We start from the raw sequence: 25,875 nt of genomic DNA, 5'->3' as shown, positions 1-25,875 counted from the left end.
TTTAGTAATCAAGGACTTATACTGGCTGTGAAGTTAAACTCAGTAAACAGGGTCTTAAATTGACTTCATGTTATAAATGCTACCGTGAAAAGTGTATCCTATAAGAAGCCATGGAAAAATCGAAAGATGACAGTATTTTAGTTTTCCTAGAACTTACTTATTAAAATCACCTTAGGAAAAAGAACAAAATTCATAAATATTCACGTGTGTAGTAAAAATTGATGATAAGAACATAAATAATAAGTGACATTTTTGGACAAAGACTTCCCCTGGAAAGAACTGAAAGGTGTAGATAGCTTATGAGTTATAAGCTACAGTTCACAGAGCATCAACATCTGTATAGTGGCATAATTTTTCATATTAAATTTTATTCCACAGTACTCCCTCCTCTAAATGACTCATAAAGTAGTGGAGTGAAAGTCAAAAGGCAGTATGACTTACTTTGGTTCTCCTATCTTGATGCCAGGATGTTGTGTGTAGGCATGGGAATGTGTACTTGGGGCAGACTTAAACGCCATGGGACAAATGGGACACTTGTAGAAGACTTCACAGTGAGAACCTTGGATGTGAGACTTCAGTGCGGCCACATCAGAGTACACAACATTGCAATGTACACATCTGTTAGAAAATAAACACAGTCGTTAGCACGAGACCATTACACACGTGTCACTTAACTGTGTAGAAACAGGTAAAATGAACATATTCAAAAGGTTTCTAATGGCTTTTTGGAAGTGTGCTTTGTTTTGTTAGATGACAAAGAAGAATAAAGCCCAAATGGTCTATCTGTTGAGCATCTTTAAAGTTTCTAGGAATGAATATCCAGAGACCACAGGATCATGGGGGCTGTATCAAGGCTGGGGAACACAGCAAGACCCCAGGACTCCTGGCTTTGGAGAAGACACCCACATGCTACAGTCTGTCACCCTGAGGCTCCCAAACTGCACTTCCAGTAGAAGACACTTCACTATCTAAACCTGTATACCATCAACAGATGGGCAGAGAGGAACAAATAAGCACTAGCTTCAAAGTCACAGCCACTGGTCCCTGGTACACACTGATGCGTCCAATGTATCTGAAGGCTATGGGCCACCTGGATTGTCTGTCTCATGGGAAATAAAGTTTAGGACACTTAAAATTGTTTAAGAAATGACATGAATTATGAACCTCTGAAAAATTGACATCTCTAAATGAATTAGTTCTCTAGTTAACTTCTTGAATTTCTAATAGTTTGATTGGTCATTCCTCCCTCAATTCTAGTCCTATAGAAACAAACTTGAAAATTGAGACCCATTTGTCCCCAGCCTCATCTTTCTCAGGCAAAGACTCTCGGCAGCATGTACAACACATCCATTTGCTGACCTAGCTCTCCTCCTGTGTTCACACCGAGAACTATCTGAATGGGTACTTTGTGGACTCTCAAGCGTCTACAGGTTTACCTTTAACACGCCTGCACGGGCATGTTCACGGATGTGAACGTGGGCGCGGGCTCCGGAAGGAAGACAGCACACGGGGCCTGCTTCCCAGAGGTGTGCCCAATCCAATGACTTTGCATTAACCTAAGATACTGCTATTCGTGGAACCTCCCTTCCAAATTCAGGCAGATGCTTCCCAAGTCACACAGGAATGGCATGTTCTGACTTGTATGTGTTCTATTATAAAGTGTACCATGTTAATGAAGCTTTGCAAGCATTTTATAAAAATCATAATGCATTTTATTATATTACGATTTAAGGCATAATATTCAGTGGCATATACATTACAAATACTAAATAACAGTAGAATAATTAAGGAAAGCTCCTCTGTCCTATCTACTTGAACTATTATCTAGGTGATACAGCCACCCCAGCCTCCTGAAATTACCTGGGGCTAACTTGAACTTGTGCTGTCTTGGATAGGCTGCCTATTTGTAAAATGGGAAGAGCTGGACAAGATCATAGTTCAATCCTTCTCAACCCTAGCAGCGTGTGATTCCTATGAAAGAGGAAGATTAGATAGAACAAAAATAAGTACGTTACTAAGGGAATGAAAGAATCCTCTACACCTTGAATCATACACAAAAGATTTTTCCCATCAAGGGTAGAAAGGTGGAAAGGTAGTTACTGTTCCAAAGGCAAAAGACCCCGGAAGGGCAAAAAGGAACAAAGAGTGAGTTCTCTGAAGTTGCCTGGACTGCAAAAAGACTTAACCCTAAAGAAAATAAAGAGTAAGTTAAAGAATCTAGACTGGAATTGAAGAAGAAGGTGGCAAGGTTTGGTCCAAAGCACCATGGAGGCCAAGAGAAACCCTCCCGGCTGTGAGAAAAGGAAGTAGACAATTTAAACAGAACTTAAAAGAGAAAGTTGTAAAATATCTGACCAACAGAAGACAGAATGTGAAGGGTTCACTCAGTATCTTCTAGCTACTAAAACTCCAGTCCATTAATAAATATTTAATATACTTGAAGTCCTTTGTGTTCTGGGTACCAATCAAGTTTTTTATTTCTAAACACTTTTTTTTAGTGTTTCTAGTATACAATCCTGTAAGTCCCTTCTCTAGATGCAGATCCAAAGTATCAAGAAGTAGGATCTTCTACACCAAAACTCCAAGAAATACTAGATTTTCACCAAATCAACCAGGAGCTGGGAGTGACCCCCTCACGATTTGGGAGCTGCAACATGATCACGAAGAGAAAGAACAGGCCCACGGAATCGGGAAGCGACAAAGTGAGACATGGAGCCGTGTTAGAGAGAACTCTCTGGTAAAGAAAAAGATAAACTGAAAATGATGATGTGTGGAGTCGAAAAGATGGGGGAAACAGCGTAAGGAAGGCCACAGGGCTGCTAAGGCGCAAACACCAGACTGATCATTATTTGAAAACAGCAGGAAAAAAATGAAGGTCCATTTTTTTTCTCTCGTTTAAAAAGGGAAACATGAACTAAACTTCAGAATGTACACACACTGCATTTTTACAGTTCTTCTAAGGCTCAAGTCCAGGAAAAAATCTATACCAAACACAGAAATTTTAGTAAAAATTCAAAGTGGCAACTCTCTGAATGGAGGGACAAAGCAAGGGGTGGGCTTTCCCTAGAGCTGATTACTTCAGCCTGATACGCACAACTTCTGTCTTAATTTAGGAAAGATACCAGAAATCGCTAGAATTGCAGAAGTCTTATTTCCTTTATTCATTCCAACCTAATTTTGCTTTCATTACACTAGAAAAACAAACTAAACATTTGAGGAAAACTTGGCATCCATTAAAAAAAGAGCACTAAGAAAATGCTAGAACTGTTTTTATATTATCAAACAAAGAATCCAGGTGATAATACAGTTGAACCTTGAACAAATTAGGAGTTGGGAGCACCAACCTCACCCCTGGAGTGAAAAATCTGCATGTGGTTTTTAATTCCCAAAAAGTTAACCACTAATAGCCGACTGTTGACCAGAAGCCTTACTAACAACAAAAAGTTGATAAACACATACTGTATAACCTTTATTATATACTGTGTTCTTATAATAAGTAAGCTAGAAAAAAGAAGGTTTTTTTTCCAAACTGTGCAAACCTCCAAAAACTTGTCCAATGTATTTATTGAAAAACACCCATGTTTAAGTGGACCAGCACAGTTCAAACCCATGTTGTTCAAGGATCAGGTGTAGTTCCCAAAATATGGAGTAAGAACGAGTGTCACCATGTACAGATTTTGTGGAACCTGTAGGCTTTCCTCCTAAGCACCCAGAGCATGCATTTTGCTTATCCTGTTTCACTCTGCAACATCCCAGTGAGTGGAGATGGAGGCAGGCACCACATCAATTCTATATACAGGGGGACTGTGACACAGAGAGAGTACATGAATTACCACAGTCAGTGACTGAACTAGTACAAAAAACTCTGGTGTCTTCATTTCCAAACCAAACATGTCCTATGGGTAGATCCCAATCCATCAAGCATTTGTACATCAAAGGTTTGGAGGCATGAGATATAAATGTGAAACAAGCAAACACAGCCACGTAGTAATCGGTGATATTATGACCTTAATGTAAGTGAAATAAAGCTGTGAAGTCATACCAAGTGGACTACGTTTTTATAAAAATCATACCTGTATTACAACTGGAAAAAAAAAATCACTGTGCATTAACAGTCTAATGGTAAATCTAGATGCAGATTTAGATCTAGGCAACCAAAAACTTAAACAAATAATACAGTAATACCTCTATTAACAAAGACACTGTGTATGGATGACAGGTTTTCTTGGTGGACTTTTATGGGGTCAAAATAGAAAAGACACCAGAATGCATTTCAGAAGGTCACAAAGTGGAAGATAAGGGTCATTACTCTATACTAGCTAAATCAACATAAGATTTGCCAGATGTTATAGAAGACACATCTGAGACCCTTAGGGGGAAGGGAAAGGGGTCAGAGTTAAGATGTGCAGAGATGAGGGAGACACCTTGACTACAGTCATGGAGAAGAAGGAATGAAGGCAGGCTGTTTGGGGTGGAAGGCTTTTCTGGAAGGAGCGATGTTAAAAAAGGACACATTGGATCCTTCAATGTGACAAGATAGGGGCCATCACACTCTTTCTGCTTGGATTAGAAGAGGAGAGGTACTGAGAGGTACAGAAATGTGTGGTGTTCTTTAAAGGGGTTCAAATGCAGAGTATGCCAACAAAAGTATGCTTAGATGCCTGCAGAAAGGAGATGCTTCAACAGCCAGCCCATCAAAGCCACACCTTGCCACACACACAATTTTGCCTAAAGGACGGGCTCCAATTGACCTCAGTGTTGTGTGGACCAGAAAGCCAATACCACATTAAGAATTCAAACACATCAACTCTACTACAAACGAACCAGGTTCCCAGAGGATCTGTTAATCGAGGTATCACTGTATGAGCCTCACAACTATGTGCACAGATGACTCAAAATGCTGTGCCATTACAAGTGAACAAGCTGTACTTGCATGTAAGTGAACGATACTGACCGAAAACCAACTCGCCGGGTGTAGTGCAGACAGTTCTTGGTGACGTGGGTCTGGAAGTGCACCGATCTGCAGATGGCCCCGCATTCAGGGCAGGTGTAGGGAGATTTGTGCTGATGGATTCTCTGGTGGGATGCATAACTGCACTGGTTAGGAAGCAGCATCTGGCAGATAGTGCAAGTCTTCTAAATAAACCAAAGGGGGAAACAGGGTTGGTCCTACAAAGTAATTTCTAATATGCAAAGAAGCTTGGTTACACCTCAAAATAATTATGCACTGCTTATTTCAAATACCACTATAATTGATTCTCAGCCCAAGGAAATGCAAACTTGAAAGTTAAATGTCCAATGAAAAATTCCTTACCCTGCAAAAGAAAAATAGCATGTACTACGTAGTCAGGCACATCCCAAAGAATGAGGCAAAGGGAATGTTAGCCTTAGGTAGAGTTCCAATTTTGCTACTCTTACAATTTGTTTAGTGTAATGAAGAGGTATTCTTGCAGGCTGTTAGCAAATCAGCTTTAATGTGTAATTACAAGTTCATTGGGCATCTATCTTGACAGCAGTCACAGTTCCCACAACTCACAAAAAACTTTCTCCAAAATAATAAAATTAAAGAGGGGCTAATCCAGTTTGCCTTTTCTTTTTTTTAGCTGCTTCAGTTATCTGAAACCTGGAACACGGGGATACAAAACAATCGCCACAACAATTTGTTCTTTTTTGCACTTGAATTGGTCTTTAAATGGATGAACTGGCCATTATAAGGTTTCTAATTACAGTTAACTCAAGTCCAGTTACATAAATTTAGATATTAAACTGAAACTGATAGTGCTTAAAATCTAATCACATATAAAATAAAATGAAGACTGGAATCATCTTTGGAAAAGGCTCTACATTAACATACTAGGAAAATCTGAAACACACACTTTTTTATCCCCTTAGATATAAGTACTAAATATGGCTGATTTTTAAAACTAAAACTAAAACTAAAAACTGAAAGTAAATATAAACTGAGGACTATTCCCATTTCAAAAATAAACCCAAGAGAGCATGAGATAAAATAGGTTCCAATACTATTTATACTATTTAAACATTCATCCAAGTATCTACTAACTTCTAAAATGTACAATTTGTATTAAAGTCAGTGAAAGCAAGCCTCAAAATAGATTCCAGCTATGACTTAAAATGATCTTTTATGTTGACAATAGTTATAAAATTTTAAAAGGAGGTTTTCTTTTAGCATTTGAATCAGGCCCCCAAAATTAGTTTAAAGTCAGATTCTGAGTAATTTATACTAAGAAAAATAAGAAACTCACTTGAAAATTCATTTGTGGTTTTCTCCTAAAAGGACTAAAATACAAATTTTTATCCCACAAAATGTTTATTATGATCACAAAATAAGAACATTACAAGCAGCTTTGATGAGGTTAGCATCATTAAAAAATAGCATTCCTTTTCTAATAACAGACATTCCAAAGATTAAGATAAGCCACAACAAGGAAAAGTAGATTCAATCATAAGACCCTGTTGACATCAACATTATCACAGGTTATCATTCATTTCTTTGAGCTAAAATCTTCTGTTTACTTTCACCACACAGTCATTAATCTCAGGAAAGAATGTCTGATTTTCTACAGGCATCTCAGAATGTCTTACACTAATTCAGGAATAAAATCAATATATTCTATACTAAAGTTAAAAACAATGTATTTATATAGATAAAGTATATACTGACCCCATTCCACCATAAACCAAGGGATGAACTAAGTATTTTAAATAAATACATTTAAATACAACATCTCATTGAATTTTCATAATAATCTATGGAATAGGTAATATTATCTACATTTTACAGACGAGGAAATGAGGTTCGGAGAAGTTAAGAAACTCTCTAAGGCCCCACAGCTCTGAAGTGGGAGAAGCAGGATTTGACCCGGGTGCTGAGGATTCCTAATCCCCAGACCTGTGATGGAGAGCTGGGGGCGGGGGGCAGAGGGCTACAGGAAAGAACCAACTGAAACACACAGGAGAAAAACTATTAGCAAATACACCTGAAAGCCAATGAGGACCATTACGTTAGGCTTAGAAGTGACCCACTTTCCACAGCTTCTCTTTTATCTAAAGCAATGTTACTGTACTATTTTTACAATAAGGAAGAATAGCAACAAAAATAAAAGAAAATCTAAAAAGGAGACAAAGATTGTGTTCGACAAAAACTGAAAAGATTTCCATGTTATCTCTCATCAAGGTATGTTGACAGATATCCTTTGTAATACATATAAAATCCATAAAGAATTACTTTACTCTTACCTACTGGACATGCATATATTTATAATACATGTAACTATGGATGTATTAGTGGGTCAAAGGATTTTGTTACTAGCAGCTTAACTAAAATAATATCAAAATTATACAAGAAGAGCTTTTAAGAATTATTGTTTGACAATAGAAATCTCTAACTAAGGACTATGAAAAATGTTTTAGAAGGGTGACAGCATCAACTAAGTACCAATATTTGAATACCAACCTCTCTTCATACCAGTTCCTGGAGACGGGAAGCAGTCCCTTCATACGCACTGTGTGGAGGGGGCCCCAGGAGAGCTGGTGGCAGCCGTTCTACCCTCTTGCCACCCCCAACAGCCGCTGACCAGCTATAGGATTTGCACTCATGCATTACCATCTGCTGAGGGTCCTCACCCACTTGACATGCATTAGTACAAGAAGTGGGAGCAAGCATGGACTAGAGACCCAAATAAAGTGCTTCCATATTTTCCAACTACTGAAATGGGAGAATTCAGTCACTGAAGAATCATAATGAATAAAAACCTTATCTTCAGTTGATACATACAGACGCATATATACCCATACACAGCACTGTATATACTCCCACACTGCTCTTTGTTTACCTGCTTCCCTTCCTCACCTCCACTCCAGTTTGAGTAAAAGCAGGTTTCGGTTGTAGACAGACAGTGCCCTCCTTGGTGCTTGTATGTATACCAGCAGTTTTAAACTCCCATGAAAGCATTCACCTGCTGTACTACCAAGTTTTAGTCACTCTCTCTGTTTTAGATAATGTTATCTCTGCTTCCTGAGATGCAGGTAATGGATGATCACAGCACTAAGACGTATATCCCATTAGGTCTCTGGTAGACCGATTTTGTGGAAATGACACAAGTTCCCTGAATTTGGGGAGCGTATTGAGCACAGGTAGGCAGGATTTCTTTGTGGTCTAAAAGAATCTGACCTTCCCTTTTTTTTTTAATCAAAGGAACTAAAATGTTTCTTGAAACTCTTACTCTCTACACGTTAAGGAAAGAACTTACAAGAGGATAAAACCATTAATGTGACACTACTTGCCTTTTGAATAAAAAAAGTATAATAAAATGCACTTAAACGGTTTAATGTGTCTTCTGACATTTTACTTCTGTCATCTGAGAATGTGTAAGTTTTTTCAGTACTTTGCTAATAAGCAGCTCGTTTCTGCTCTGGGGCAGACTCATTTGCTCAGAGAATGGTTATTTTTAAAGCAAGACACTACTTTTCAATAGTCAAGTGACACATGAAAGCTATAGGAAAATACAGCTGAAAAGTAATCACATTCCTTACTTGACAGCTACTCATATTACATCTTGTCTCCAATCCTGGTGCAGAAATCAATGGCTGGCACTCAATCAAATGCAGGCTGGGAGGAAAGGGAAGAGGGCCTGAGGCCCCAGGAAGGACTCAGAGATGTCCAGGCTTGGCATCCTCTTTGTATACATGAAGAATTACCTGAGTAACAGGGAAAACTATTCTGTTTTGGTTCCTGATTTAGGGAGAAAAAGAGCCTGGGAAAGTACAAGGGGGGAATGAGAGAAAGGCTGGAGAAATGAGAGTAAATACAGCACATACTTATGCTTATATTCCAAACAAACCAAAAGCCTGCAACAACCTGAAACACTGAATCAAAAGGTAAAAACACCGCCAGTTTAACAGTCGGCCCAGATGATAAGGAAATTGTTACTGCCAGATTAACAGCAAAGTTTCTCAATATTCTAGCTACAGTATAATTATCAAAATAATGATAATAATAAAGTATATCGATTTGTTTTCTTGCTTTCACTTTCATCCAATTTCACAATGAGAACACAGAGAGGGCGTTTTGTTTCTGATCTCACTTGAACGGGAATAACACAAGGCCATCATTATGGCACATATGACTATATATACTTCCGTTCCCAAAGTCAGTTGTAGTAGTTTTGTCCTTAAATCATTCTGCTCCACTAAAAATTGCTACTAAGGGTTGATAGTTAAATGAACAAATTTGCAAAATAGGTATAGCTGACACATATAATCTACTCAGATGACAATAAATGGAGAATATAGATAAATGAAGGGTTGATAACACTAAAATATAAACTGAAGCAGGACTAATGTGACCAAGCTAAAATAAAGCACTTAAGAGAGCTAGACCAAAAACCAAGAGTCTTGAATCTTCAGCTAATAATGATCTTCTGGGCAGGTGAGGGAACTGAGGCGGGCTCCCTGGTTTCCAGAAGAAGCTGCTTGAGCACAGTAGGTCTAGAAATGAGAGCTGGCTGGGGCTGCTGAAGATAATTTCACATATTTGGCATGTTGTGTTAATAATGATGCCCAGAAAGTTCCTGAAACTAAACTGAATCAGTAATCCCTGAAAATGAGGACCATCGCAGATAAACCACCTTCACCTGCACTCAAAGCTGATCTGCACGGAGCCTGGGAGCCCATCCTGTGGTCCCTGCCACTGTAAAGTGTTATGCTTCTGTATCTAGGTTATCAGCATGACAAAGCAATAAAGAAATCTTGCCTTGAGTCCCCCAGTTCTGCCATTTGTTTCTTCAACTGTAAAAAGGGTTGACCAAAAGACCTACAATATCTTCTGGTATTATGGCTGATGTGGGGTCCACAGGAAAAAAAACTGACGTTATCAATTAAAAGCTTACAGCATGCACTTCCCACAACGTACTTTGCTAAATTTAATCATTGGTTTTACTGAAGGGTGGAAGCAATGATGTCCCAAAACATTTAAAAATCAATTATTAAAACTACAGTTGTCAGCTCTTAAGTACTTTATGGAGCAGAGCGAAGTTTCTCTAGCCCCTGCATCTACTCTTTCTCTCAATGGGCCCCAAAGCAGGGATTATCAATCAGACAGGTTGGAATAAAAACTCCCAACAGGGGCAGATTTACTGGTGTTAAAATTCAAAGGCCCTTGAGCTCCATGCTCCATTTTTACTCAACACTTGGTTCCATGAGGCCAGGAGGGAGGTGGGCCACCCAAGATGCTTGGCCCCCTCCCCTGTCCCCTTTGGCTTCTTGCTCCTCTGTGGGATAAGCAAGCCCAGAAAGGTTAAGTCTAACTTGGGCCTTAGCATGCCTGCGGTCTGTCCCAACTTATATCACATGTCCCATGGGAATGTAGGGCAAAGTGGGCCTTGAATTAAACCTATCTTCCAAACCAGCTCTTTCCAGAAACCCGTACCAGGGGGTTTGCGGAGCATAGGGCCCTTTGATAAGAAATGGCACTCTGATTCTCCACAGAAATCATTACTTTTGTATAGACTGTCCACAGAACACCTGTAACTAGCAAGGCAGAATTCAGAAAATGCTACCAAAATCTTGCTTCATCCCATTACATATTGGCAAAGTCTCAAAAGGCTAAATACACATGTATGGGGAGATGGTGAGAAGGGTTTCTAGCATGCTCAGCTGCCACTGGTGTTAAGAGAAAAAGAGACTCTCTGGGGGGTTCAAACTCGCAGCCTTCAAAAACTCCAAAGAGGATTTGTTCAAAAATAACAGGAGTCAAAATATAAATGAAAAGACAGTGACAGATGAAAATCAAAGGGAGATGGTGATGGCTAAACTGAGCAAAGGTTGTTCTCAAGAGAAAGGCTGGATTGGATCTTAAGAGGGTGGCTCAGCAGATGTGAAAGGAAAGAAGACTGACTTCATTCCTAAAGGCTACTGCAGAAGGGCTGAAGGAAAAGGACATTTGCAGGGGAAATGTCTGAGACTCAGAGAAGAGAGAAATCCCAGAGAGGCAAATGGAATGCAGTCCTCCCAGGAAACCCAGTTCCAATAAACAACTGACAATCACAAGCAGCAAGCCTCAGGCAGAGCCTAACAACAGAATTTCTCCTTGAAGACAGAACAAAGGACATTTGAACAAACTTGAGGAAAACTTTCACGTTCAGGAAAATGGAACAAAGGTACCTTTACCTATTCCTTCTAATAAGCCCAACTACAACCCCAGAGCACTATATATTAAACATAAAAAGACTGAACACAGAGAGCAGGGGGCAGGCTGGCTAGGGACCGGGGCAGGCTGGCTAGGGACCTTGGGACCTGAGGAATGACACACTCCGGTGTTCCCTGGGCTTCTTTTTGCCTTATATATCCCAGAGTTAGAGTTAAAGAAACTGGCAACCCAGAAATGCCAATGCATAGAGAAAAAAAAAATCTCCAACAAAACCCTGCTATCTCTAACCGAAGGACCAGGAAAGGGGTAGGCTAACAAAAGAGACAACTTCTAGATGATCATTGCTCTACTCCAGCCAAATACCACAGGAAACCGTGTAGCCACACACTGACCATGACAAGTCCAGATGGAGCCCAGACGTCCACCTTCTTGCGGCTTGTAATAAGGTGTCCCAGTATCCCTCCCTAGATGGTGTAGAGAAGGCCAACAGGGAAGTGCAAGTGATAATGAGTCCCTCTACCAGCCAAGAGGGTGTTTTTAAAAATCCCCAAAAAGAAATCTCCAGGCCCAAGTGTTCTCACTGGAGAATTCTACCAAATATTTGAAGAAAAACTAATACCAATTATACAGACTCTTCCAGAAAAGAGAAAAGGAGGGAATGCTTCTTGATACATTATAAAAAGCTAGTATTAACTTATCCAAAACTACACAAAAAAAACAGTACAAAAAAAGAAACCTGTATGAATACAGATGTAAAAGTAACAAAGTATTAGTAAATGTAATTCACAGTATACAAAAAGAATTATACAGCCTGACCATGTGAGTTTCATTCCAGGAATGCAAGCCTGGTTCAGTATCTGAAAAAAAAACAAAACAATGTAATCTACCCCCACAAAAAAAACTCTAAATCCAATAAATGAGTCCAACAAAGTCAAGGGTTCATTATAAATATACAAAAACTAATTATATTTCTATATATCAGCACTGATCATGTGGACAGTGAAAAATGCAATACCATTTACAACTGCTAGGAAGAAAGAAAGAGCAGAACAAAATGTTGAGGACTGATGATGAAAATGCAAAATGATAAGAGAAAGATCTAAATAAATGGAGAGACGTTCTGTGTTCACGGACTGAAGTCAACATAATAAAGATAGCAATCCCCCTCAAACTGACAGAGGTTAGACATAATTCCCACCAACACCCCAGCCAAGATTATTTTAGATCTAGACAAGACTGTTCGAAAATGTATATGGGAAGACAAAAAAAGCAAAGTCAGAGTAATCAGTCTACTGGCCTTTAAAACATTTTGTCGTTAAAATAATTAAAACTGTCATGTTGCTGGAGGCACGGACACAAAAACCATGGAACAGAAGAGAGAACCCAGAAATAGCCACACAGAAATATGCCCAACTGATACCTGACAGAGGTGCAAATGCAATTCAGTGCAAGGGAGGAAAGACAGCCTTTTAAAAGGACAAATGGTACTGGAAGAGGATACGCATGGACCAATAAAAATCTCAACCTAAGTCTCACACTTTATACAAAAATTAACCCCAAATGGATCATGGGCTTAAACATAAAACAAGAAACCACAAAATTTGTTGGGGGGGAAATAGGAAAAACTTTTCGGGATCTGGAACAAAGTTCTTAGACCTGACACCAGAAACACAGCTACAAAAGAAAAAACTGATAAATTAAGACTTCATCGAAATTTTAAAACTTTTGCTCTTGCCAAAGAAAAAAGAAGCCACAGACTTGGAGAAAAGGATTGTAACAATATATCCAACAAAGGACTGTAATCTAGAATATATCAAGAACTCTTAAAACTCAACAGTTAAAGAAAAAAAAAAAAACCCCACTCGATTCAGTTAGAAAATGGACAAAAGACATGATGAGACATTTCACCAAAAAGGATATACAGATGGCAAACAGACACATGAAAAAGATTTTGGTATCATTAGCTGTTGGGGAACTGCAGGTTAAAACCACAATGAGCTATCACTACACACCTATCAGAATGGCTGAAATAAAAATAACATGCTGCCAAATGCTGAAGAGGATGCAGAGAAACTGGATCACTTGCACACTGCTTGTGGAATATAAAATGGTACAGCCACTCTGAAAAGTTTTTTTAAGAATATAAATTATGAAACTACCATATGACCTAGCTATTACACACCTATTCCAGCAAAATGAAAACTTATTTTCACATACAAACCTGTACACAATGTCTATAGAAGCTTTATTCATTACTGCTCCAATTTGGAACAATGCAGATGACCTTCAACAAGTGAATGGTTAAACAACCTGTGGTACGACCACACAATGGAGTACTACTCAGAAACAAAAAGGAACAAACTACTGATATATACAACAACCTAGGTAAATCTCCATGTATTTATCTCCATGAGTGAAAAATGCCAATCTCAAAAGCTTATATATGATAGGAATCCATTTATAAAGCATTCCTGAAATGAAGAAATTGTAAAGATGCAGAACAGATCCGCGATTGCCAGAGGTTAAGAAAGGGGTGGGGGTGGCTCTAAAAAGGCAGCATCAGAGCACGTTGGGGTTATGGAAATATCCTGCGTGTTGACCACACTGATGTCAATATCCTGGTTATGATACCGTTCTAGTTTTGCAAGATGTTACCATCGGGGGAAAATGGATAAAGGGTATAAAGGATCTCTATATTAATTCCCCCATGAATCTAAAACTATCTCAAAATTAGAAGTTTAATTTTTAAAAATTGAATGATTTGAGAAGACAGACCCAGAATATCAGCACAGGTCATTTCAGTGTTACCAGGTAAAATTTAAAATTTTTGTGGTAATTTTAAGTAGAAGGTGGGCAGGAGGAAGGGAGGGAGGGGTATCCCTGGTGCCAGAGTACTCGTACACCTTTTTTCTAGGTTTGCTAAAGCTAAAAGTTGAAAGGCAATGAGCAAGAGGTAGTGAACCTGTCAGTCTCGCTAGAGCCCTAGGTCACACACTTTAACCTTTAGAACCAACAGTAGCAGTAGGGTCAGTTCAGGAATCCACAGTAGATGATCTCTAAGACTGTCATGCAGACAGAGGGAACCATGCCTGGGGGCAGTTCTCAGGAAGGCAGCAGAGAGAATGGGCAGCTTCAGGCACAGGGCTTAAACTGCACTGGGTTCCGACTCAAGACAGCACAGCCAGGTGTGAGGTCATGGAGCTGATAACAAATATAACGTCTACTCTCTCAGTATACCTGAGTTCCCAAAACTGTGGCCATCAATGAAGAAATGGAAAAGTTTTTAAAACATAAATATGGTGGACAACAGAGGAAAGGAGGGGCTCAGCAAAGATTGGTAGTTGAGATGCCATTAGTTCAATGTCTAAACTCTATAAGGAGACTGTTTTAAGGGTCATTCTGAGAGAGCAGATAGGCAGCTCAAAATGCCAGATACTGACCAGCACACAGGAGCTTGGGGGGGTACTTCCCAAGCCAGGACATAGTCTACCACCCCACACAAAACACCCCAGGCACAGCAACAAGGTATCAGAACAAACAGAACAGAGGAAATGGCTTTTTTAACTGCATCCTTTTAAGATGGAAGGACTATTACCCTTGCGATGAAGTGGTGACAAGGTAAGAGGGTACCCAGATGGAACCCAAGAATGTCGCTCGTATACGTGCTGGAAGAGCTACAGCTGCTGCCTTCTTGACCCAGTCAGCCACTTTACTCCTGTCAGAGACGATGAATCACTCAACAAACACCCAAAGCTACAAGAAAGCTCTCAGAACTCTATCACCTCCATTTCCACTCTGCTGAAAATCCAGAGAAAAAAATATTGAGGTATTCTTGATCTTTTATTCCCCAAAATCAAAATCCAACAGAGAACTTAACTATGGATCACGGCAACAGTAATGGATGTCTGAACCACAGCATGAACCTCATTAAGATACTGGAGGGAAATGAAGGAAGAGCAGTTTACTACGGAGTCTTCATAAACAGAAGTTTGAGCCAGAGTTTATCAGCACAAACTGGCGCCCCACCCCACTCCCGCCACTACCCCCTTCCAATTTCACAAGTTTTCTGGTTTGGACTATAAATCACATGGTCTTTCTAGCTGGAATTTGTTTCATTCAACATGTTCAGGTACTGCCAAATGATAGGTATATTTGTAAAACACATTTACCTATTGGCCAAAAACTGCCTCATGGAGAGAAGCAAATGATAAAGATAAAAAGGTCTGATTGAAGTCCATGATGCATTTCACTGACATACACTTCACCACAAAAAACAAAGCTGCAACATGCAAAGATATTTATTTCTATTTCAATAAAGATGGATTTCACTCGTAGCTTAAATTCAGTGCAGTGAAGACTATTACTGATACACCTCTGCACCAACATCTTTAGTAAGCTGACATAAAAATGGGTACCAGTTAGGTGTGTTTAACCACAGAAGACGGTAATTATAAGTAACAAGAGGAATTCTTTAAACCCCCAAATTGTCACTAATAACTCAGTAACATTGGTGACGTAGCCTGACTTGAACACTTAATGCAATGAGATGATACTGTAATTACCCAGATCTCAGACTTCCAACTTGTATTCCAGTGATTCAACAATTAAGAACTCCTTTACTTACCCTAAATCTAAAGTGCCATAACTCACCTCATACAGTTTCTGTCTAAAGGAATCATCTTCCCCCAAAATTGTTTTTTAAATAAAGATTCATGTTACAATACTGTTCTACTCTTTGAGAATAATCCTTTCTCTTGCACGTGTGTGCATACACACACCCACACACCCTCATTTAACTGAGCAACGACTCCTGAACTCAAGGACATTGTATAGGGGATTTATGTCTACAGATTCATCACCGAAACACCAAAATGTAAATGATACTCTACTTGTCCACTTGTATCTGCAGCCTGCTGGAAATGTGTAGCCAGCGACGTCTCATCCTGGAAAACTTCGTTACACTCCAAACATTTCAGACTATGCCTACAGAGCTTGGATGGGTCTTCATCCAGAGGCATAGCTGGAACGATGGGTGTGCTTGAAGGAGCCGATATGACCGTCCCGGTTATGCCAGACTGGATTTTGGTTACAGTGTGTGTGCCGGCTCCCACAGAGCTCAGAGGAGCGGAAGATGAAGCAGAAGTATTGCTTGATGGAGAAACAATCATTTGATCTGCTGGAACGGGCTTTAAAATCAAGTGGGAGCACTGCATCACAACTCCCTTCTCCTTATGCCCCCGGGCGTGGGAAAGAAGACTGCATTTGTTGTAAAAAACGAGGTTCTTTGTACAGTGGTTACACGTTACTTCAATGCGCACGCTGCGTCTGTCGTAGTGCTGAGTCAGACTCTTCTCGAGAGCAAAGGAGTCGCCACACTCCAAGCACTTGTACCCACGGGTGGGTAACGTGATGCCTGCGTTAGCAGGAGGGCTGAGGTTGGGGATGTAAACTGGGACTGGGTTGACGCTACTCAGCACCTTGTTGAAAGCTTCCACCACAGAACTCTGCAAGGAGGACACCACCTGGACGCGAGACACCTTCTTGGGTGGCTGCGAGGCTGCTGCATTGATTATTGCCTGCTTTATTTGCTGCTGAGGTTTGGTTAGCACTTGGCGGAGCTCAGAGGTGGCCTGGGCGCCCTGAGGCAGAAGGTTAAGGTTGGCGAGGTGCACAGTCTTTGGCACAAGTTTGGCACTGGCCAGGCTGGAAGCCGGCACCACAACGGTTTGCTGCTGGATGGCGTTGGCAGCTTTAATGATGGCGCTGCTGGCGCTCTGAACAGAGGCGGCAGATATGACCGTGGCTTTGACCGTTGTGTTGTTAGCGAGCTTCAAATTAATGACTTGTGATCCTGCTGTCTTCACGGCAGACACTGGAAGGAAGGCGGTTGCCACAGGCTTAATAGTGACCTGTTTGGGGGTCAGCTCTGCAGGGGCAACTGCATTGGTAACGACCGCCGACTGCAGTGGTGCCCTGGGGGGAGAGGAAAGGACGGCGGCCGAGGCTGGAGATGACAGAAGTGACGTCACAGACGCCATCACGGACCCTGTCTGCTCAGAAGGCTTTTTTCCAGAGTCGAGATCAACTTCTGGCAATACCCTTGTCACTGTTCTCTTTATTTCCCCAGAAGATGTCTTAATGGTTTTTATGCGGACTTTGGGAATTGCTGGTGTCGATCCCGCGGGAGAGGATGGTGATCCCTTGCTACTGTTTTCACTTGAAATGCTCCTGGGACTATCCGGCTGCTTTAGGGATGCCTTTTTTGTCCCATCAATGAGACTCTGGGATTCAGGAGACTTCTCAATGGCCCTAGGACTATCATTTACTTCTTTTGGTAATGGGGAGGATTCCCGTGAATTGGTCACTGGTTCTTTGCAGGAGTCTGAAGCAGCCTTTTTAGCACTAAGTGCTGCGATTGCAGCTATACATGAAGAAAGCTTGGAAGATGGCTTTGTCCTCGACGGTGCGACGCTGCTAAGGGTGGCATCATTCTTCTCAGAGCTCGGCTTCCCGTCGTGGACCCTGGTTTCAAGCACCTTTTCAGAGTTTTCCTTCAATTTGTCCTCTACTTTTCTGACTTTGAAAGGTTCATAAACACTCAGATTTATAGAATTTGTTTCTGTTTCTCTCTTAGCAACTTTATTTTTATCTGTATTGCCTGAAGTAGAGATTCCGGTTTTACTTAGGTTTTCCCCTCCAAGTGCCTTCAGTTTATCATAGTCTGGCTGGGGAGCTGAACCTGTCAGCACATTCGATCTGAAACCTGGACGCACGTCCTCTTTATCAGGGGGGTCATCCACCTCAATCTTCTCATCATCATCAAATTCTTCAGCACTTGAGATAGGGCTAAACTGGCTGAAAGTTGAGTCTTTTAAAGTCACCTCTGAGGTAGGCACATCTCCCTTCAAGGACTTCGATCCATCTTTACTGTAACTGTCAAGAGAGGATGTGGTGAGAAACCCATTATGCAAGCCATTGCCCGTGGGATTGTGGCCATCTTTCTCCGCGCCCTCGGAGGAATCGATGTTACGAACATTCTTAACGATAACGCTGACACCCACATCGGAAGAGGATGGTGTGTGGGAGTCGTCGTCTGCATGAGCGTGCTGCTTGATGTGGGTCTCCTGCTCATCATGTCCAGACTCAATGGCTGCTTTTGGATCGACCATATCTGGGATGTCAAACGCTGCCAGGAGGTCATCAAAGTCTGGGGTCTTCATATCCCCCATGGTCATGAATGTGATCAGACGTTCTGTTAAACAAACAGAAAATGATGCTGTCAGCAACCGACATTTTGTAATGAGATAAATATTCCTGAAGGACTTACACTGACACAGTGATGATTACCAAGAAAGAGGAAGTTGGTGACTACACTTATAACTCTGGAACTTTGAGTCAAAGCAAGCAGACATCCAAGACGATGTATGAAGCCTTGGTCATTCCAGCTTCAGACTGACTGCTCCACAGAGCTGTGCAGCACCACAGGCACGGCACCTCTCTAGCAAGAATGGAGTCTGTCAAAACTGTTAGAGCACAAAATCTAGGGTGTGGTGTACCAACAAGAAAATTTGCCATTTATCACCGGTTCATCATGCTGATTTCACAAAGAGCTACTTTCAAACACATTCTGATCCTGAAAGCATTTAATTCTACTGGCAGAATTATCACTATTATAATCACCATCAGATTTGGGATAGCACATTAAAAGGAATATATTCCCATCAAAAACTCAATTGCAGATTTCAGTTCATCCACGGAAGAAATGTACATCCCAATACACCACAGGGTATCTACTGAAGTACCACGGGAGGTTTTATTTTTTCATCTCTAAGGAGCTAATTCCATCACTTTTCATTCAATCCTAATTTTCTCCATTATGTACAAAAAAAAAAAAATTTCACTGGCAGAAACGTATAGCGCCCCTTCCTTCTCCCTCCCTAGTTCAGTGCTGTTAGTGGTCAATGTAACACAGCCGTTTCCCAACTGCCACTCACCCAACAGAGTGGGCGCAAGTGACTCTGGCAGCTGAGAAAGGCCCTTCCATGAAATTACTCTCAATGTGTAACAACATGGCCCCAAAGGTATGACCAAGCCCAGAAGAGGGCAGGCCTTCTCTGTTGCATGAGGACTACATCAGAGTGGGTAACAGTCTACAAAGAAATGTCCCCAATAATGTCCACAAAACCCTGGAGGATAGGAGGAAGGAGAGTTTTATGAAATGGACAGTCACAGCCATTACTGAAGAGGAAGGATATGTGAATACATGAAATGCTTAGGGTCTTGTAAGAGGCATCCTCACCCTACCTGCAGGGGATACGTGCCTGTGGGGACCAGATAAAACTTCCACTGTAGGAGAGCTCTTTCTCTTCCCTGAACCCCCCGAGGCCTCCATCCCACAATCCCACCATTCTCTGGTATGGACTACAGTGTGGGTGAATTTGTCTCTTCTTACCTAATAGCCTGTCGACTGACAGAAGACAGGCAATGTCTCACCCACCTTTCCACTAAAGTGCTAAATAACTAACACGCCACACAGCAAGGGCCAGAACCCTGTATTCTTAGCAGAAGAATGGGCCTCTCGCAGCTGTCACTCACTAGCTCTGGGACCCTCAGGAAGTGAGGCAATCTCTGTGGGGCTGTTCCTTCCTTCTTGGGTGGAAGGAGGCAAGACGCAAGGCAGAAAAGGAAGGAAGAAAGGTAAGCAAAGGGGGAGAATGAAGAACAAGGAACAACAATGTGAGAAAGGAAGAGGGTTACAGCAGATTCTAGGCAACTTTCAATGGAAAAACTAGCCTGCTGTGTAGACACATATTTCTAGATAGTTTCCTCTTCAGTATTTACTATCTTATTCTTCCTTTAAATCTGCATTAAATCGTGAAGTTGTTTCCCACCTTTCACTGCAGAACATTGAATTTTTTCTTGTAAAATCATGCATTCCTAATAAAAGTAACTGTGTAAGAGTCAAGACAGATCTACTCAGATGACAATATACATTCCTGTGAAAACTCATATAAACCACAAACCCACCATCAGCTACTAAGACACTCTCAGCATATTCACTCACTCTGAGACACACACAAACACATCTAAGAATTTGGGAAAAATAAACACTCACGGTTCAATAGGAGCTAAAAAATAAATCACCCTCCATTCACATACACAGGGCTGAAGAAGTCGCACAGGCTTTTCTCTAAATGGTTTGCTTATTAGCCTAGAGAAGATACTCCATGGCCACTATTCTCTCAGATTCCCTGCAGGACCAAGATTAAAGGTGCCAAGGAAGCAAAACATCAACGCTTCTAAGCTGATACTGATATGAACGTACCTCTGAAAAATCATACCCAGTGCAGAAGTCTATGACTATGACTTTCTTTCTAAAATGAAATGGAACATTTCAACTGCAAAATATGGGGAATGAAAAATCCATCTGTCAGGTAATATATCACTTCAGAGTCCACCCACCTGGGAATATCCCTGAATGTCACCACTTCTATTTTCCAGCCTGGTACAGCACTTGCAAGGCGACAGCTCACAATAAAGGCACCATTAACAGCACCCACCCTGCGCTCTTAAAAACCATGTGGATCAGAGTTTGCAGATCATTGTTTTCACAGAACTCAAGACATACACTCAACCCCCTTCCAAAGCTGAAAGAGCCTGCAGGTTGGTTTTTTACCACCGCCACTAGGCCAGAGCTTGGACCGAGGCTCTGGAAATCCTGAACCAGAGTGAAGCTCCACCCAAGTCCCTCCATTCTTTCCTTACAGCTACATGGGATTGATGTATGTCATTTGCTCTCTTGTGATTTGGGTGAGCAAGAGACACCACCCAGTTTCACATCACTCATACCAGAAGGCAGTCAGGTCAGGAACAAAATGAACCTAAGAGACAATTCAAATACGGGTGGTAGGCTCAGGGCACAAAACCCCAAGAAATGATAAAAGGTTACCACATGAAACAAAACTTGTTCAGTGACTAGCGGTTCAGATCAGCAGTACAACTGGCAGGTATTCTTATGAATACATGGAAGATTAATACGTGCCTATTATCTTCTTCTCCTGTTTACACCTCACAGGGACTGGCCTGATTTATCAGTGCACGTGTACTCAGAGAGCGCAGGCAGCAGTATGAAATCATCTGGTCGATGGTAGGAAGCTGCCCAACACTGCCCAACTAGAGCAAGGTTAATGTGTAGAGAACCCCGGAGGAACCTCCAAGCCTGCGAACCCCCTAAGGGGTTGAGAAGATGCTCCTGCCACAGGGACAACTCCACCTCCGTAGCAATCTAGCCTCCTCTCCCATTCCTCTGTATCACCTAAGATCTATAGTTTATCCAGGGATGAATTAACAGGACAGCTCAAAGAGGTTAAGAATGAATTAGCAGTGATTTAAAAAAACTGAGGGTCAGCCCCCCTGGGTTACCTGGAAGAATCCAGACTCTAAGTTGAAAATGCACAACGAGCATGGAAACACAGTACACCGTCTGAAACCCGAGATCCTGGTGTGGGGGATCCACCTCTCCGGGGATGTTCGTCAATGTCATAAATACCGCTCTCTGTAACTTCACACTTCTTTTCTGGTTTCTAGGACTGTTGCTCATGGCCGCAGTCACATTGTCCTGTTACCCGTTCCCTTCCCACATTCTGCCGAGGCAAGAGCAAATTTTCCATGTGGGGGAAAAATGCTTGACTCCCACCTCATCTCTCAGTTATACCAAGTACCAAGAGAAATGTTTATCTTTGAACGTTTTCTTCATTTTTCACTCCAGTTCCTAAGTACTACTACTAAAAATAGATTCTTAAAACATTACAAAAATTAATTTATGGTCTGTCCTTTAAAAGATAATATAAGAGATCTCCTAGCTTTCCTTTCCCCTGATAGCTTGATTTCCAAACTGAATCAGTTTTAGTTGTCATAACATATTGCAATGATTTCTTTCATTTATACTCTGTATAATGTATTTTTCCTTCAAAGGCACCAACAGTCTTTTCATTTAAATCTAAACCCCATATAAATGATCTGTAATCCAGTAACAGCATCTGTGCTTAATGTAGAATGTCCTTCTACCTCAAGACATTGAAAATATGTGGGGGAAAATGCTAGGCCCATTTTCAAAAAAGGAAATAGAAAGAACTCAAGTCTGTCACATGACCATTTTTATTCCCTCCTATGGCACAAACAAAACATTTTCTTTCCTATGAAAACCTCTTAAAATTATAGAAAGCTATTTCATCTTCCTTGGCAAAAGTCAAAAGTTATCAAGTCAAAAGAAAAATTTAAGAAAAACCTATTCATCTCTTAATCATACTTCTTATACTTCACAATGAAAAAAATTGTTCTCCGTGGAGCTGTTTCCCAATTTCCAACTGGAGAATGACAGTGTAAAAGGTCAGGCATTACTCTGACCAAAGAACACTAACTTCGAAATAATCCCCAGAGAGACACATGCCTACACCCACCCACAATTCCACCTCCAAAATGAATATACGAAGATCAATCTGCACAGTGGATGCACATCAAGCTGCTCCCCAATTAAATGGAGAAACTAACCCTTTCTTTAATGAAAACCAGTAAATTCTAACTCATAATAATCCTAAGGAAAACCAAACCAAAGTCTGTTGACCACCTTGACAGTATTACACAAACTTTCCATAAAACCACTGTAATCATGAGTCTGTCACCCTCTTTGAGGACTATATTTGTCACAACTTTCTAGCACTAGCTGGCCACGGATGCCCTTTTCAAAGAAATAATTCCACAGATTAGAACCTAACCTTTCTATTCTTATCTTTCTTTCAAACGTAAAACGTTCTTACACGTTAACATTATGCAATGTTTCACATTTAATGTGTTCCTCACGAAAAATGAATCTAACACTGCTGGGTTTTGTATATGTCTTCCAAGAAATACACAGGGACTGGCTTCTCCAGGCCTTCGACATTTAAATTCCTGTTTGTCCCGTTCTGTCCAACAGCGAACCTTGGCTCCTCCCCCAACACCAACCCCTTTTTCATCTTTAGCATTTTCAGGGCCCTCCACCATTACATCTCTTCAACCGCCAAACAAAAAAATCACATCTCTTTTTCCCTAACTGACCTTTCACTTCTGCCCCACTTCAGTGTGAGTTGCTTAACAGGGAGAAATACTTCCTCCCCACAATTCCATTCCAGGTACCAAGCAGGCTGTCACACAAGTTGGCCTCACGCATCTTCACTTTTCCTAAGCCATCTGGGAACAGATGTCAGTTTTGTGGAGTTTTAAAAAAGAATCTGATCAGCTACTTCTCTGGACCAGCTGTTGAGAACCTTTGCCTCAGTGCTTCTCTCTAGGAAAGCAGGGGAACAGCAGACTGAGGACCCAACCTGGCAGACACCTAGGTTCCCACACATGCAAACACACTCATATATGAATGTATAAGCTAATGTATAGCTTTCAGGAAAAATAAGCAATAAATGGAGCTAATGGAAGGACTCTTAAGAATTGAGGGCTGCAGCAGAATCACAGAACCCAAGAATGGACTAACAGTTACCAAAGGGAAAGGACTGGGGAGGAGGGGTGGGAAGGGAGGGATAAGGGCAGGGAAAAAGAAAGGAGGCCTTATGAGTAGCATGTATAATGTGGGGGGGGGCATAGGGAGGGATGTGCAACACAGAGAAGACAAGTAGTGAGTCTACAGCATCTTACTACACAGATGGACAGTGACTGTAATGGGGTTTGTGGGGGGGACTTGGTGAAGGGGGGAGTCTAGTAACCATAATGTTCTTCATGTAATTGTAGATTAATGATAATAAAATGAATTTTTTAAAAAAAAGAATTGAGGGCCCCATGTAAAAGACAAAATGACAAGTCAAGTGCTCATTTTCTCTTGATTCTCCACACTGATCAGATCTTGAGTGAAATCTGACCAGCACTTTGTAGGTCTAGCAGTTCCTTTCCAGCCACAGGGAAGCACTGTGACAGGCAGTATCAATGACACCCCCTGGCGGACCCCTCACCTTCCAACGCTGATGGGGGTGCCCCGATTACCCTGCCAGCTGAGGGTAGAACTTCATTTTCTCAACAGCCTACACCAGGGTTACATCCAGTGTGTGCAGACAGCTCATATACAGGGTGAACAGAATGTACACTTTGTTAATACCATGTGAGGTAAGAAATTAGTAAACACAGTTGCTATTATCCAGAATAGATAGTCACGTGTTTCACTAAATCCTGATGGTATCAATTATCGATATACATACAGATACTCTGGCTAAGGTAGTGTTTTCTTCTTCAGTTATCAAACCTAGTATTCTTCATTTGAAATATAAGCGATGTGAATTGAGTTCAAGCTGCTTCTGGAAATATAAACACAGCCTCAATCAGGACACAACCCTGGGAAATACAAGAATAAACCAAATGGCCCTTCCCTGAGGGGATTCTTCACTTTTCACTCAAGGGCGTACAAACAGGCACCTCCCGGCCCTTCTCCACCCATCTATTTTCCCCAGCTCTTCAGAGAAGCTGAGGGAACTGCCCTCTCCATAAGCAACATGCTACAATCCTCAGCTTTTTCCATAAGCTTAGCAGGCCATCCTTGGCCTACTTCCCCATCACCCCTCTCTGAGGAAGGTCACGCCCTAGCTCCAAGCACCACTCACAGGTCAAAAGGCAAGTTCAACCATAAAGAGCTCCTTCCACTGAGGTTCCAGCGCCAAGAGAGGGGGGTCAGAGAGCCAGCAGCAAATCCCTACTCCTTGTGCCCCAGGGGATCCGTGGCACTTAGCTAGCCAGTATTATTAACTCCCACCCTGCCAGGGGATAGGCTGTTTCTAACCCTTCCCTCTTCCGTACTCCACACCTTTTTCTCTGCCGTCAACTACAAAGAGAAGAGGCATCAGGCCAGACCTGCACACGCCCTTCCTTCCTTCAGATGCTCTGCTCGTTCCCACACAGGGGGCCTTTCGGGCCCGTCGCCCTGTCCTGCGCTTCTGCTCACTCCTCTCACCTCTACCTACTTTCACAGAGAGATCTTAACCTCGTGACCCTACCGTTTGGGGCCCTGTCCCTGTCATGCTGCCCTCACAGTCAAGGTCAGGATGGCAGGGACAAACCCTGTACCTCCCAGCTCCTTCAGGGCCAGTCCTGAAACCACTGTTAAAATCCAGGCTGTAGGAAGGAATTTAGGAGCCACGGAACTGTCCTGTACCACTATTTTGAGGGTGATTATACACTTCTGTGAATCTGTTAAAAACCCAGAGGTTTTTGCTGCATGTAAGTTTAAAAAAAAAAAAGGCAAAAGGAACAACAGAAGGCCCAAAATGAAAGACTAATTATAACAAAGAACCGTTATAACTTATGAGTAGCAGAACCACGCTCATGAAAGTGGGGAAGAACAAAGTGAAATACCTGGAAAACAGAATTTTGACCATATACTGGAGGTTACAGAGAGGGAACTGTGCACAAATACCGTCCTCCAGTTAGCAGGAAAACTGTCAAAATCTGAATGAAGTCTACAATCTAGTTAATAGTATTATATCAATGGTACCTTTTTAGTATTGCTTCGAGTGTTATAATTACTCAAGGGGGTTCGGGAAGAGTGCGTAGAGTAACTAGAAACCATGTTATTTTTGTCACTTTACTATAAGTTAAAATTATTTCCAAATAAAAAGTTAAATGAAGACGCATGCTGTCATGCAGTGTTGGCTACTACGTGAAAGTAAGTAAGG

At 41.4% G+C, this 25,875-nt stretch overlaps 1 protein-coding gene across 16 annotated transcripts in view; it reads right to left on the bottom strand.

The window, feature by feature from the left end:
• ZNF532 (zinc finger protein 532) overlaps positions 1–25,875 on the bottom strand; it is a 171,769-nt gene that overhangs the window by 38,854 nt on the left and 107,040 nt on the right. For 13 of the 16 annotated variants that reach the window (XM_073213151.1, XM_037016009.2, XM_037016033.2 and 10 more), the window contains 3 exons: positions 16,060–18,422; positions 4,955–5,136; positions 442–618 (listed from right to left, as the gene is read on the bottom strand). In XM_073213151.1, coding sequence (XP_073069252.1) covers positions 442–618; positions 4,955–5,136; positions 16,060–18,405 — 2,705 coding nt within the window. In that variant the 5' untranslated portion in view covers positions 18,406–18,422. The remainder of the gene's footprint in view (positions 1–441; positions 619–4,954; positions 5,137–16,059; positions 18,423–25,875) is intronic. The other 3 variants (XM_037016070.2, XM_037016065.2, XM_073213152.1) reach the window with 2 other exon arrangements.

The sequence above is a fragment of the Manis javanica genome, chromosome 9, assembly GCF_040802235.1.
Source record: "Manis javanica isolate MJ-LG chromosome 9, MJ_LKY, whole genome shotgun sequence".
Taxonomy (NCBI): Eukaryota; Metazoa; Chordata; class Mammalia; order Pholidota; family Manidae; genus Manis; species Manis javanica.
The sequence above is the reverse complement of the archived record's forward strand: the minus strand, read 5'-3'. Positions and strand labels throughout refer to the sequence as shown.